Genomic DNA, 15,262 nt, shown 5'->3' with positions numbered 1-15,262 from the left:
TTCCCACTGAAACGCCTTCGGAAGCAATGAGCATACCAATTCTCAGATTTTGGTTTCTAAATACCACCAGTTAAAAGAACTAGAGCCCCTTGGAGAAATGGTTGATACATCTGAGGAAGAAAAAGTATGAAATGGGCATGGAACACCTTACTATGCCAGAATGCAAGGAAGTACTCCAAGAGTACTTGGGTTATTTAAAAAAGAAGAAAAAAAGAAAATGGAAGGAAGGAGGGTAGGTAGGAAGGAAGGAAAAAAAAAAAACCCTAAAAGCCAACTTGAAAGAATTTCCAAAATTTCCAATATCCCAAATGTGGATAAATGGGGCATCCAAAAAAAAAAAAAAAGTAACGGATTTTAACTACTGATGCTTATAAAAATCTATGAGCCCATAAAAAGAGGGGAAAAAAGTCAAGGGGAGCATTCTCTATCTACAAATGCTGACATACATGGGCAGTATGGCAAAATTAGAAAATGTGTAACAACCATCACAATTACTGATAGGCAAATATCATCAATGTATACTAAATTTACAGGTTAAAAGCTTTTGAAGAACAAAATGCCCACATTATCTCAACCTATCACTCCACAGATTATTTACTAATCATATTAATTATAAAAGTACTGTATGATAAAAGTACTATACGCATTCAGAGTAGGGATATCTGGTGGTTAAATTCTTGACCACTTGATCAAGCTTGGTATCAACAATATATTCCTCCTGATCTGACATAGCAGGATGAATGCAACATGACCTTTGGGGTATTTCTGCTGAATCTAACCACAGGGAAAGACAAATGAACCCACAATAGGGTGATGCGCTACAAGACAACTAACCTAGACTCTTCCAAAGGTTTGCTGTCATGAAAAAACAATCTACAGCGGGGAGACCAAAAAGATAAAATACCCAAATGTAGCATGTGAACCCTGATTGGAATCCTAGAGAGGCAGGAAAAAACTGCTAAGGATATTTGAGACTACGGGGCAAACCTGTGTATAGATCACATTAGATGAGATTACTGGATTGATGATTTTTCTTAGAAGTGGTAATGATGCTGGCATTCTCAGAAGTACAAATGTATGCAGGCCAGTCTCATACAACTGCAAAAGGGAAGAGAGTGTGTGTGTGTGTGTGTGTGTGTGTGTGTGGTGGTGGTGGTGGTGGTGAGGGGAGAAAATGAATGGGCATGGTAAAATGTTAATGGAGGGTGAAATAAACAGTATAAGATGCTCATTGCACTAGTTTTTCTTTGTGCAAAAGTTTCTGTGGATTGGATATATTCAATATTTAAATAATTTTGTTTTCATTAATGAATAGAGGTTTTCATACTAATTTATTACCATGAAATTAAAACAAGAAAAAATATGAAATGTGAACTCAGAATCTGAACTATCAATATAAACTCATGGCACTGTAGGAGTAAAGGGCACTCCTAGATCATGGTTTCTAAATATTTTTCAGAGTTCTCTAAGGAAATAGCCAATTCCAGGCAGGGAAGCAGTCAGAGTGATAAGCCCAAGACAAAAAGGACACAGGCAGCAGCTTGAAATTCTCCTAGGTATTTATTTTGGGACTTGAGAACAACTTAAAATGAATGAATGAATGTAAATAAATAAAAGATTGAGGAATATAGGAATGTGAAAATCTGTGAGTCCAGAGTAATACATATGAATGAATGAAGAGAAAAACCAGTATAATGAGCATGTCACACATTCTTCACTTGCCACTAGTGAAGGTGACTATTACACCCTGTATTAACATGAAAATTGATAATTAAAGGGCATTTATCCTTTCCTCATCTTCTTAGATGAACTAGATGAAAGCAGGAAAAACATTGCATTGAAAGAAGTCAAAGCCTGTCTTAACAGGTAAGGGCCGGTCAAGAGAGTCATATCATGCAGAAGACGTAGCCTAGAAAAAGCGCTACCAAGAGTAACCATCCTGCTCTCTTCCCTTGTTCTTTTAAGTAATGCCTCAATTTTTTTTTCTTCAGATTTATTTATTTGGAAGACAGAGTTACAGAGAGGCAGAGGCAGAGAGAGGGAGAGAGAGAGGTCTTCCATCCACTGGTCACTCCCCGATGGCCGCAACGGCTGGAGCTGCACTGATCTGGAGCCAGGATCATCTTCTGGGTCTCCCACGAGGGTGCAGAGGCCTAAGGACTTGGGCCATCTTCTACTGCTTTCCCAGGCCATAGCAAGGAGCCTGATCAGAAGTGGAGCAGCCCGGGGCCGGAACTGGTGCCCTTATGAGGATACCAGCACTGCAGGCTGCAGCTTTACCTGCTAGGGCACAGTGCTGGCACCAATGCCTCAAGTTTTATCAAAGACAAAAATGTCGAGAAACAGGTTAACCAACTCATCTTCAGAGAGGAAGTGAGGGGACTATAAAGAAGAAAGGACCAAGAATTGTATTTCATTTGCTCATTACTAATTACCCAGCAGGTACTATGGTATTTGACATATAAGTGCAAGTTAAAACAAACAAAAAGCACTCAAATTCACATTTACTGAATGAATAAGTGAATGGTAATACTTCTTATACAATTTAGGTTAAAGCTAAGAGATGGCCTACACTGCTAACAATACAGATGGAAATTATTGTTGGTAAGAAATGAGGAACAGGCATTGTGGTCTTCAGAAAATAAAATCTTCGTGATCATGATTTCATAGCATTATTTTCATACATGCCAATCTTCGTATTTTACTGTTACTAAATAAGATTCATTTAAAAACAAAACATCAAAACAATAATACTCAAAAACGACCAACTTTTTTTTAATAAAAAAATTGTCACTTTTTTTTTAAACTTACTGTTCTGACAGGCGCTCTCATCTTCAGGTAACTGTTTCTGAGCTGCTGGGAAGTCGCCATAACTATGCTACTATGTGTGTCATCAACAAGGAGGAAATCCACAAAACACCTGAAGGAAACACATGGCGACAAATTACTCAGTGACTGATCACAATGACTCAAGCAAGCTCTTTAATGCTAAAATAAATTTCTTTAAACTTGGTCATTTAAAGAAAAACGAAAGCAAATCAAATCATTCTGTGTCCTAAAAATTTACTTCATAGTTCGACATGAATATCTGAAAAATGTGTGGATATCACAAACTTATTATAAAAATCTTATTTTAGGTTCAAAATCATAGTTTACCCTTATCCAATCTCATTGCACTTTTCAAATACAAAGCTGCAATAAGAGATATCTGAAAACTCTTTTTAAATCTTACATAGAAAATATCACAACAAAGAATCCCATCTTTCCTGCCTCCTAAAGTCACTTTTATCTCTACAGCACTAGTAAATGCTGCAGACATCCTTGGTTCTTGGGCAGAAAGGTGTGATAATACTCAAGAATATGAAATCTGTACATATTAAATTAGACAGATGAACAAAAACAAATTCCTTATATAGGAAGCCTAAGAACATACCAATGACTACAGGTCAGAAAACATCCAAGTTACATGATTAATAGCACTTACACAAGCACACACACCCCTGGGGAGAAGTTCTAAAAATGAAATCTCAATGTTTGAACAACACTTTCATAAAATATCTTTAAGAACTTAACATTTGGCTAATATAAATTTATACTGTGAGAAGATTTATAAGCAAAAGCAACTTAATCTAGCTCTCCCTTCAGAACTTCAAGCTCCATTTTAGTGAAATTCTATATTCTTCCTCTACACAGAAAACACAGTGAGTGTGCTGCAGATGCACCTTGCTTTAAGGATTTCTAGATGCTGATTTTTAGACAAAGAATTATGATGGTATTCTGATCTGAACTAAGGTAAGTCACAGCAGTCTCTACAACAATAAAACGCAGCTAATTACTGAAAACCAAAGCAGCACTGGGAAAGAGTCTCAGCGGAGAACCAGGGAGCTCCCCTCAGCTAAAAGAGAACCACACGCCAGCATGCAGAAGAGTGCCATTCCTGTCCCACTTCTGCCTCGGGTTAGCTCTGTTCCTCTTGGTAAATGCAAAGTCTGTCTCTTCTAGGTAGATGGCATCCTATTTACCAATGTCTACTCTAAGAATCAAATGGGAAAGCACTGATGGGAAGTACTTTGTAAATAAGAAAACACAGACCAAAAAAAAAAAAAAAAAAAACATTTTAACATGTGCCTAAAATATTAAAATGATCTGGAGGAACCAAAACCCTCAAAACAAGGCTTAAGTAAAAAGGGTTACATAGCCAAAGCAAGAAGATAATCCTTTTATTTATCTCAGACCACAATGTTGTTCTCTTCACTGCCAGAAACCCTCAGGGGAAAGTGCACTGGCCTCAAACTTCACATAAAACATAAAATATAAAGGCCAGGGGCTCCAGAAAAGCAGAAACCCTCCAACTCAGCTCCTGAGGAAAGTCGCACCAACTTTCTGGAGGGTGATTTTGTAATACACTTTAAAGCCCTAAAAAGAGTTCTACTGCTGGACCCAGCACCTCTACTTCTGGGAATTCATCAAAGCAAATAATGAACCTGTAACACCTAGGGGCCTAAGGAGAGTTCATTTTACCTTACAACCAGTAGGGTAGTATTATCATTTTATAATGGGAAAAGCTGAGGCAAGCGTAAGTTAAGCAACTCATCCAGGCCCACACAGGAAGTATGGACATTTTCTAACTCCAGTCCTGACCACGTAGCCACTACTCTACAGGGCATAAAGGTTTGGTAAGCTGTTCCTCACACTGTGCAGCAGAAATAAGTAGAGATCTAGACGCAGAGACAGGAGGGTGAGGGAACAACCTTGGGTTCTTTCCCACGGTGATACCATTGCTGAAGTCAGAACGATGCTGAAGCACAGGGGACAGCACACACATCTGTATTTTCTCTGACTCCATTCCTAATGTTGCCTGAAGGAGTCCAGAAAAGAGATGGGAAACAGCAATCACCTTTGCAGCTGCTGGCTAAAGCTGACTGAGCAAAGGGGAACACTAACTTCTAAGAGACGTCACCACGAAAGGGACTAAGTAGATAGGCTGCTTACCCTACAGTGCAGCATGTCTCTGGCACAGAAATAGCTTCAAGAGGAGGTGGGGAGGCCACAGTGGTCTGAGACCAGCCCCTGGATCTGACAAATCCAGCTACCCCAGTTCACTGTACCCACAACATTCCTGAGCAGCAAGGCCACACAGAACACCTTTATTTATGGCTGAAAAATATGCACAAAAAAAATCCAGATAAATAAAATCATGTCCCCCTAAAATTCACATAATCTAAAAGTACTACAGAATTATATCACTGTCTGAAACTGACTTTTAAACTAAGTTTAATTCCACACTAACATTCTTCTTCACTTCTAGAAGAAAGATTACTAAACTCTACTCTACTACGTTGTATTTAACTTCAACATAAGTGTTGCCTCACAAGAAAAACATCAGAAAATATGTGTACAATATAAAAGTGGCTCCAATAAGAGATGACACATATAGGACTTGTAATTCTGGTAAAGGGAAGAGAAACAAAAGTATCTTGGAAATGATGCAAAGAGAGATGTGGGGAGAAAGACTAACAGCTAGAGCAGGGTGTTGTCTTATAGTCCACGAGAGGCAAAAGCACAGTATTCAGTATTTTCCCCGAGACTCCCCTTGTGGAATGATAAACCTTTCACTTAATTTTTTTTTTGCATTGTGCCCTATTCTGGATGAATAAAAAAGAGTCCTAGGTAGGGAATAACTAAGTAGGTTAGATATAGTAAAAAAAAATATAGTTAGATACAGTAAAAAATAACTAAGTAGGTTAGATATAGTAAAAAAAAAAATTAAAATGAACCTAGATCGCATGGGTGGGAAAAAAATCTGGGAGACTAAGTATAGATGGACAGCCCAACAATGGACAGATGAGCTCCAAGAGCTTAGGAAAGACAAAGAAAATAAAAAATAACATGACTAAATGTGAAATCCTATTACAAGAAACAAAAAACAACAACAAAAAAAGCAGAACAGGTACTGCTAAAAACAGTGGACAACCAAGGAAGTTTTAAGAATAGAATATAGAAGAAAACAAAAGCAGCTAGAGAAAGAAACCCTGGGAACACTGACAAGGAACACTCTGACTAAATATGCATACACCTTAATCCTGCAATTTCACCTGTTAAAATTTATCCTATACATACACTGAGACAAAATACAGACTGGTGAAAGAACAGTCACTGACACAAAACACAACACAACACAACACAACAAAAAAAAGGGAAAAAAACCCTAGAAATGTTTCAGTTCAAATGAATTAGAATACACTTGATTATGACCTACCTGATGGAAAAATGGTTTAGAGTCAGACACACTGGTGCCGAACAGCAAGTTGTAAAATTGTGTAAATACTATGTTCTCACTTAAGTCATAGACACATACAATTCTGACACATAAATGTACTTGTACACACCCAGGAAATGTCTTGAAGGAGGTATACTAAGGATGACAGGGACCAACCATGACAACTGAGATTCTTACAAAATGTTATAAGCTCCCATCTACCTATAAAGTGGGAAAATTATAGATTAATAAGTAAAATAAGAGACTGGAACATGTTGGTATTACCCCATTTTGTATAAAATCTGTATGTCTACATATGTATATTTATAAAGGCAATATAAAAGAAGTTATATTCTACATAGGCATAGACATTGGTTTTCTCTTGGTAGATGAAACTGTGTTTCCTTTTTGTCTGTGAAAGTGTGTTTTGTGTTTTTATGAATGATCACAAATTCTTCTAAAATAAAATTTTAAAAATCATCTCCAAGTCCTTCTCCTCTAGCTGAAGAATTGTTGAAGTCAGGAGCAGACATCCAGCGCAGTGGTTAAGATGCCACACAAGCACCTGGATCTAAGTTCTGGCTCTGCTTCCAATTCCAACTTCCTGTAAATACACACTGCGGGAAGCAGCAGGTGATGGCTCAAGTACTTTAATCTGTACCACCACGGAGGAATCCTGGACTAAGTTCCAGGCTCCTGGCTTCCATCTGACCCAGCCCCAGTTATTGCAAGCATTGGGAAAGCAAACCAGTGGATGGAAGATCGCTTGTCTGTTTCTGTCTCTCTGCCTTTCAAATAAATAAAAATTATTCACCTTTTTATAGCAGGAGAATTAACTGTGTCAAGGCACTTTTGAAACATGTTTCTTCTATCACAATTTCCTACCTTAATTTTCCTACTGCATCGATCTTCTCAAACTTCAGTACAGGCACAAATCAGCTATGCTTTTATTTTTATTTTTTTAATTTCTGATTTTTCATTTATTTGAGAACCAAACAATCAGAGGATAAAAGATCCCATTTGGGGCTGGCACCATGGCTCACTTGGTTAATCCTCCACCTATGGTGCTGGCATCCCATATGGGCGCTGGGTTCTAGTCCTGGTTGCTCCTCTTCCAGTCCAGCTCTCTGCTGGATAGCATAAGATGGCCCAAGTGCTTGGGCCCCTGCACCCGGATGGGAGACCAGGAGGAAGCACCTGCCTCCTGGCTTCAGATTGGCGTAGCTCCAGCCGTAGCAGCCATTTGGGGGGGTGAACCAACGGAAGGAAGATCTAACTCTGTTAAATAAATAAATTAAAAAAAAAAAAGGTCCCATTCACTGATTACCTCCCCAAATGACTGCTATGAGTAGGGAGGGGCCAAGGCAGCAGCTAGGAGCTGAAAATTCAATACTGGTCTCCCACACATGTGGTAGGGACCCAGTTACTTGAGCCATCATTGCTGTTTCCCAAGATCTCCATCAGCAGGAAGCTAGAATCAGGAGCTGGAAGCATGTATTGAATCCAAGCATTCCAATATATGGAGTAGGATGTCTTAACTGCTTTTGTCAAATGCCTGACCTGAGTGACTTTATTTCTAATCCACTCACAGCAAGAAGATTCAGATTTGGTAGGTTTATGTGGAACGCAAAAATCTGTATTTTAGTAAGTGCTCTATGTAATTTCTGACTAAGAAGCACTTAGCTCTCCATTAATCTCCTTCCCTAAATTCCTCTGTAACTTAATACTCAAAGACTAATATTTTCTAACCTTCACCCCATCCTCTTCAGGTCTCAGTCTGGTTTGCCAAAGGCATTCTACTCCTATCTCTGGTTTTAACTATGCAAATTTTTAAGTTTAGTTCTTTATATTCAATTTTCTGTTCAACACTTTCAACTGAATATTACAGTTACCCCAAAATTCTAAGTTCAAAAATTGAATAAAACTTCATTCCTAATTTCCTCTGATATTCTCTTAGTAAACCAATCCCAGACAATAGGCCAAGCTGGATCTTGCCTTTCCCCAGATCCCTACACAGCACCATGTCCAGTAAATTATCATGTCTTCATCTGCGCTCCTCCCAGTCTTTTTTTTTTTTTTTTTTTTAAGATTCTATTTATTTGAGAGGTAGAGTTACAGACAGATAGAGGGAGAGACAGAAAGAAAGGTCTTCCATCCACTGGTTCACTCCCCAACAGCCACAATAGCCAGAGAAGAGCTGATCTGAAACCAGGATCTAGGAGCTTCTTTGGGGTCTCCCACAGGGGTGGCAGGGGCCCAACCACTTCAACCATCTTCTACTGCTTTCCCAAGCCATGGCAGAGAGCTGGATTGGAAGTGGAGCCACTGGGACATGAACTGATGCCTAAATGAGATGCCGGCGGCCACAGGCACAGGGTTAGCTACTGTGCCACAGCACTGGCCCCACCAATCCTTCAAATTTACTTTTTCACTTTCCTCACCTGCACTACTACTTCCTCTTCATGCACCAATTCAAGGACTTCCCTCCCTGAGTACCGTTCTACTTCCTGGCCCATAGAGTAGACAGGAGGTAGAAGGCTTCGCCTTTTAATCCTTTGGTGCCACTCTTTGCATGCTTCCCTCCTGTTGTGAGTTTCCTGAAGACAAAAGTGTTTTTACCAATACCTATTTTAACACAGTAGGTATTCAAACAGCTGAATTAGTAAGAGTAACATATTTAAAGGGATAAAGTATGCCTTTAGATGTTTAAAAGAATATATGTACATTTAATGAGATTTTTGTGAAAATACATTTAAACATTTCCAATAATTTCTATGAGATATTTGTAATAAATGTTCCAAATACACATTTTGACCAAATGCCAAACAGCCAAGTATTTAAAAAAAAAAACAAGATTCTGTTGACTAGAATTACAACAAGACAGCATAAACTATACAGAAAACACTGGTTTCCAAACAATAGGTAAGAGGCAACGCAAGACTATGATCCCGAGAGAAACACTGGCTGCCAGCTACTTCTAGGTTACCACACAGGAACATGGAAGCCAAGCAGTCAGAGTTTGGGGAGACCAGGATGGCTGGAAATTACAAGGTCCAGTCAGTACTTGAGAGAAAGTTCAAAAAGAGTGAGAGCTCGAAAGATCTGCAGATGAGCTCCCCTGGGACCCTTGGCCGAATCCCAATCCGTGCGGAGTGCCTGAGGTTGAGGAAATAACAACTGGAGAACAGCAGGCCAAACAATACCTGGAGTCAGACTGGGCTTGGAAGGGTTTGCATTCTCACTAACCAGAGTGGAAAAATGCTGTACTGTTCAAGCAAAGGACAGGCTCCTCAGAAGGAAGCTGCCTGATTAGGTGGACTACGTACTGGCCCCACACTAACAAAACTTAAAAGCAAGCCTCAAGACAATCCAACAGATTCCAAATACCCTATTGTGCACCCAAACTAAATCACTCTTAAGGAATACAACAAATAAAGCAAGCTTCAGACTCAATGCTGGCAAACAGACAAAAATCACCAGGCAAAGGAAGAGAAAAACATGACCCAGACCCAGGAGAAAAACAGTCAATAAATGCAGAGCAAGAAATGATAATAGCATAAACAGAAAAGGACTGCAAAACTACAGAGGAAGTATGTTCCATACATACATTCAAGAAGGGATAAGAAAACATGATCAAGATATGGAGAAAACAGAAGATATAAAAAAGATACCAGAATGGAACTTGTAGGGATGAAAATAGAATATAAAATATATAAAATGAAAAACATACTGGCTGCAATAAACATCAGATTATTGCACCAGAGTATAAATGCTTGGACAACTTGTAGACACTGCAATAGAAACCATCCAAAAAGAAATACAGAGAGAGAAACCACCACCCAACCCAAGGCATCAGTAACTTACTAACCACTGTAAAAGGTACTCCCAAATATAGAGATAGAAAAAGAAAGTGAAGACAAAACACCCCAGAATTCCCCAAACTTGATGATGAAAACCATAAACTCACAGTTCCACAGAAACAAACAAAAAGAAGAAAGAATAAGCGAAGATACATCATAACCAAACTGCTCAAACTCAACGATGAAGAGAAAAATCTTAAAAGCAAGCAGAGGCCGGCACCATGGCTCACTAGGCTAATCCTCCGCCTGCAGAGCCGGCACCCCAGGTTCTAGTCCCGGTTGGGGCGTTGGATTCTGTCCTGGTTGCTCCTCTTCCAGTCCAGCTCTCTGCTGTGGCCCGGGAGTGCAGTGGAGGATGGCCCAGGTCCTTGGACCCTGCACTCACATGGGAGACCAGGAGGAAGCACCTGGCTCCTGGCTTCTGATCGGCGCAACACACTGGCCACAACGTTCCAGCCATAGCGGCCACTTGAGGGGTGAACCAACAGAAAAAGGAAGACCTTTCTCTCTCTCTTTCTCTAACTCTGCCTGTCAAAAAAAAAAACAAACAAACAAACAAAAAAAAACAGCTACAGAAAACAAGGACAGCAGACTTCCTGTCTCTGCAAGAAACAAGACAATGCAGCAACATCTCAGTCACACCCAATGAAGACATTTCAAAAATTAAGGAAAAATAACATTATGCAGACTAATAGAGCTGTTGAGAATTCACCAGTAGCTAACCAGCACTAGCATAAGTGTGAAAAGAAATTCTTCAGCAAAGAAAAACAAAGCTAAATGGAAATTTAGAGCTATTCAGGGGTAGGGAACTCAGGGCCAAATATGGCCCACAAAAGCATTTGGTCTGGTCTTGCCACTGCAACCACAGGTGAGGTTTGTTTTTTTTTGTTTGTTTTTTTTTAAGACTCACTTGAAAGTTAGAGTTACACAAAGAGATGGGAGGCAGAAAGAGAGAGAGAAGAAGAGAGTTCTTCCATCCTCTGGTACACTCCCCGATGGCCACAACAGCCAGAGCTTCGCCGATCCGAAGCCAAGGGCCAGGAGCTTCTTCCAGGTCTCCCAGGTGGGTACAGGTGCCTAAGGACTTGGACCATCTTCTACTGCTTTCCCAGGCCATAGCAGAGAGCTGGAACGGAAGTTGAACAGGCAGGTCCTAAACCGGCACCCATATGAGATACTGGTGCTCAGGCCAGGGTGTTAACCTGCTGTGCCACGGCACTGACCCCAAGATTTTAAATTCAGTAAATCTACAGCAGGCTTATTTTTAAGTCAGTAATTTTGTATGATCTGTGAATGTTATAAATACCCAAATGGCCCTTGGCAGAAAAAAGGTTCCCCACTACGGTATAAAGGAGCAAAGAATACCTGAAATGGTAAATATGAGAGTATCATAAAAGTAATTTTCTAATTTTTAAGTCTTATCACATATTTAACTAGTTAGGTGTTGGCATGGTGGTGCAATGGGTTAAGTCACTGCTTGCCAACACTGGCATTCTCACATCAAAATACCAGTTCAAGTCCTGGCTGCTCTGCTTCCGATCCAGCTCTCTGCTAAAGTCCCTGGGAAAGCAGCAGAAAATGGCCCAAGTACTTGGGCTCCTGCCACCCATGTGGGAAACCCAAATGGAGTTCGAGGCTCCTGGCTTCAGCCTTGTCTAGCCCTGGCTGTTGTGGTCACTTGGCAAGTGAATTAGTGGACGAATAGAATATTTGTCTATCTCTCCATCTCTATAGTTCTGCTTTTCAAATAAATACATAATTTTGAAACATACATATGTATACCTGTATATAACTAATAACAATGTATTATCGGGTTTACAACAGACACAGAAGTAAAATTTGACAAAATAGCACAAAGAATGTGGTGTGTGGGAGATTTAAAAATACCATCATGATTTCTATCTTATATGTCAAATGGCATTATCCAAGAAATCCCAGGATCAGTTTATCTTGTAAACTCTACGGCAACTACTAGCAAAATCAAACATCAAGTGAACAGTGGAATAAATGTGAGGTTATCTCCCTAAGGCTCACCTTCACTGACTGCAGTGAGAATACAATGCAATAACAACATATGTAAAAACAGTACTGATACAGCAGGAATTCAAAGACTAGCTCCTTCCTTGGGTATCAATCTACAAAATGTAAAATGCCATAGACATTCGTCATTATTATTTCATCATTCAAAACAATCATATTAAAAATATTTCAGTATGCCCTAAATGTCTATTAAGATAGTTGCTACTTTGTAGTTTCTGCCCTTTTGCTTTTTAATCCTAAGTCCGCCTCTTTCCTGTATTCACATTGTACATTATGATCTGACTGTTCCAGGATAGGAATGCTGGCAACACTGACATTTTGTTAGATGAGTCTTTGTGTTAGAGAACTATCTCTGCATTGTAAGACATCTCACAGCATCCTTGGCCTCTAGCCACTAGATGCTGGTAGCACCCACCCAGTTGTGATAGCTAAAAAATGTGTACAACCATTGCCAAATGTCGTCTTGAGAGCAAAACTATCACTGCTCCTTTTCAGCACTTGAGACTACAGTGTCTTACGTAACCGTCAAATATACACATGCCCCCACCTTGCACTGCACTGTAAACAACATTAACCAAGATTTCCAGATGTCTGTGCAACAGTGATTAGGAGACAACAGTGAAAGGAGCTCACATTCTATGGTCATGCCTTACTCTTTTATGCATTTCCCCAAGGCCTTTATCATGATAAACAACCATATATTTATTGAACTGGGCAAGCTTTAACGTGAGGGGAAACTTTCATCAAGGACATGAAATTCAGAGGGGCATTTGGAGGCAAAACTGACACCACTAAATAGAAAACACTTGGGGCAACCTACCTAATGACTTTTCAAAAAATTAACTCAGGGATGTCTGTTCCGCCCCTTGGTTTTCTCGAACATTCACAGAGGAAAGTTACTGGTCCTTCAACTACACTCAAGGTTGGGATTCATTTCAAAAGTATGTCTGTGCCTGGGTTAGTCGCTGGTATCTGCAGTAATAATATGGGCCTAGTGTAAACTGCTATTGGCTTGAAAACTCCCTGTACAACAATAAACTTAAGGCACATGTGGATATGCTGCCTAGAAGCTGAAATAATGGTCTTATCTTACACATAATCTCATCTACAAAACTGTATTTAACCAAAAATAGGGGCAGGATCCAGGAACACATTTTTCTTGTTATCAGTGACATCTGTCCTTCCCTGACATCGAGAGCATATTGCTGAAATGGCTTTTTAGGCAGCTCTTGCAAAGACAGATATAGAAAAGTTCTTCCCCCAACTGCCAATGGCAGGAATGAGTGAAGGTACCTGGTTTGGAGAAGATATGGTGCTTACACACAGGAGGCATCTCATGATCCCATGGAGAACCTATGAACTAACAGGACATAATGCTGGAGGGCATAACAAAAAAGTGTGAAATCCATTTTAGGATTTCAGCTCTGGGGAGCTAGAAGGTAGTGTTTTATGACCATGTGGTAATATCCAAAGGCAACTAAAAATTAAGACTTAGTTGGGGCCAGAGCTGGAGATGTTACTTGAAGAATCACATTTATATAACTTCAAAGCTGATCCAAGAGACTAGGAGAGAACAGAAGATCAAGAGAAAATCTAAGGGGAAGTCATGATCAAGGGTTCCAGGGAAGGTAAAAAAATAAATAAATAAATAAATAAATGGCAGTGTGAAAGGTGAACAGTAGCTACCACATGGTACACATTCAGTAAGGGAATACCATACCCTCAGTACTGTACCTGCCACGTGCCAGACAGATACTGGTTACTGCTTTCAATCCATGAGTTCCTAATTCTCCTAACAGGTGCTGTTATTACAGCCGTTTCAAACATAAGGAAACTGAAGCACAGATCAGTTAAGTAATCTAACTCACACACCTAGAGGAATCTGCTCTAAAAAGTAACCATTGGATTTGATTAAATTATCCCCAGGCCGAGAGCAGTTCAATGCTGTGCTGGTGGAAGAAACCAAATTGCAGGACGTTGAAGTACACCAGAGATACCCATCATTTCCTCCCTGTCCACACTCCTTTTTTAGGGAACTTGACATGGAAAGTCTAAAAAGTGCAGGCCTACAAACTGTGAGATACACCTGCATCTCCTGTCTATCCAATTTTCCCATTCCCATCTTCCTCCACCCCAGCCAACTGGACTAGATGTAAATACTAGACCAATTGGATTCCCTCTCCAGAAATTCTAAAACAAAGATTTGGAGATAACCTTTGAGAACCATGCTCCAAAGTCACAGTGAAGCTGTGTTTGCGCCACAGTAACCCAAAGTTTGGGGAAGCAGCAACCAGGAGCTTTCAAGACCGATCTGAAAGAAATTGCAAAAATCAGTTAAGGGCAGAGATACAAGACCATGTGTTTTTGGAGGAAAAATGAAGAATAACTGCCTGAAATCTTTTTGGTTTCCAGGACGCAGAGCTGGAATCACACAGCGGACTTCAGAAGCAGTATTGAAACTGTTACAACAAATGCTTTTTAAAATAAGCTAATTCAACGGCTTGTTGTTCCTTGCAGCCAAATAATCCTCAAGCTATTAAGAGAGGCCAAATGAAAAATACTGAGCAAGCAGCTCCTGTGTGCTTCACATTAACTTTCTGTGATGGGCATCTGAACTCGGGTCAAGGATGAGGAAAATGAGGCTCAAGGATATTAACTAACACATTTGCCCGACTCCAAAATCCAAAGTCTTTACACTGCACCTGATCACCACGCAAGTGTCATTCTCACTGTTCCAGATCACTTCACCACTTATCTCTGTCCCCCATGAAACATTTTCAGACTGATCAGAAAATGCTAACTTTTCTCCTTTATCATGCCAGTGTCTGATCTATACATTCCAAGTGACTATGTCCCCAGGAAATATTAATTTAAAAAAAAAATGAAAATTCATGTATGAGTAGAAGAAGGAAGACACTTAGATCTGACCAGACTATTCTAATAAAACATTTTCCTTTCCCTTCCCCACATCACTATTTTCTTATGCCCTTAATTCATACCCAAAATAAGCTGAGATCTTTCCCTGACCTCTTTTCTTCCAAGTAGTTGATTTTGTTGATAAAATGAAAATCACCTGACACCTGACACTCCCCCCAAAAAAATC

General features: G+C 39.8%; 1 protein-coding gene across 20 annotated transcripts in view; it reads right to left on the bottom strand.

Moving 5' to 3' along the window:
* The window catches only part of AKAP11 (A-kinase anchoring protein 11), a 57,240-nt gene that overhangs the window by 39,074 nt on the left and 2,904 nt on the right, over positions 1-15,262 (bottom strand). For 15 of the 20 annotated variants that reach the window (XM_051850634.3, XM_089304111.1, XM_070048756.2 and 12 more), the window contains exon 2: positions 2,812-2,920. In XM_051850634.3, the coding sequence (XP_051706594.3) occupies positions 2,812-2,871 (60 nt within the window). In that variant the 5' untranslated portion in view covers positions 2,872-2,920. Of the gene's footprint in view, positions 1-2,811; positions 2,921-4,992; positions 5,158-14,373; positions 14,471-15,262 lie in introns of those variants that run through there. The other 5 variants (XM_089304108.1, XM_070048750.2, XM_051850635.3 and 2 more) reach the window with 2 other exon arrangements.

Source organism: Oryctolagus cuniculus, chromosome 9 (genome assembly GCF_051225735.1).
Source record: "Oryctolagus cuniculus isolate XC-2025 breed Fujian yellow rabbit chromosome 9, ASM5122573v1, whole genome shotgun sequence".
NCBI lineage: Eukaryota > Metazoa > Chordata > Mammalia > Lagomorpha > Leporidae > Oryctolagus > Oryctolagus cuniculus.
This window is presented reverse-complemented; position numbering and strand designations above follow the sequence as displayed.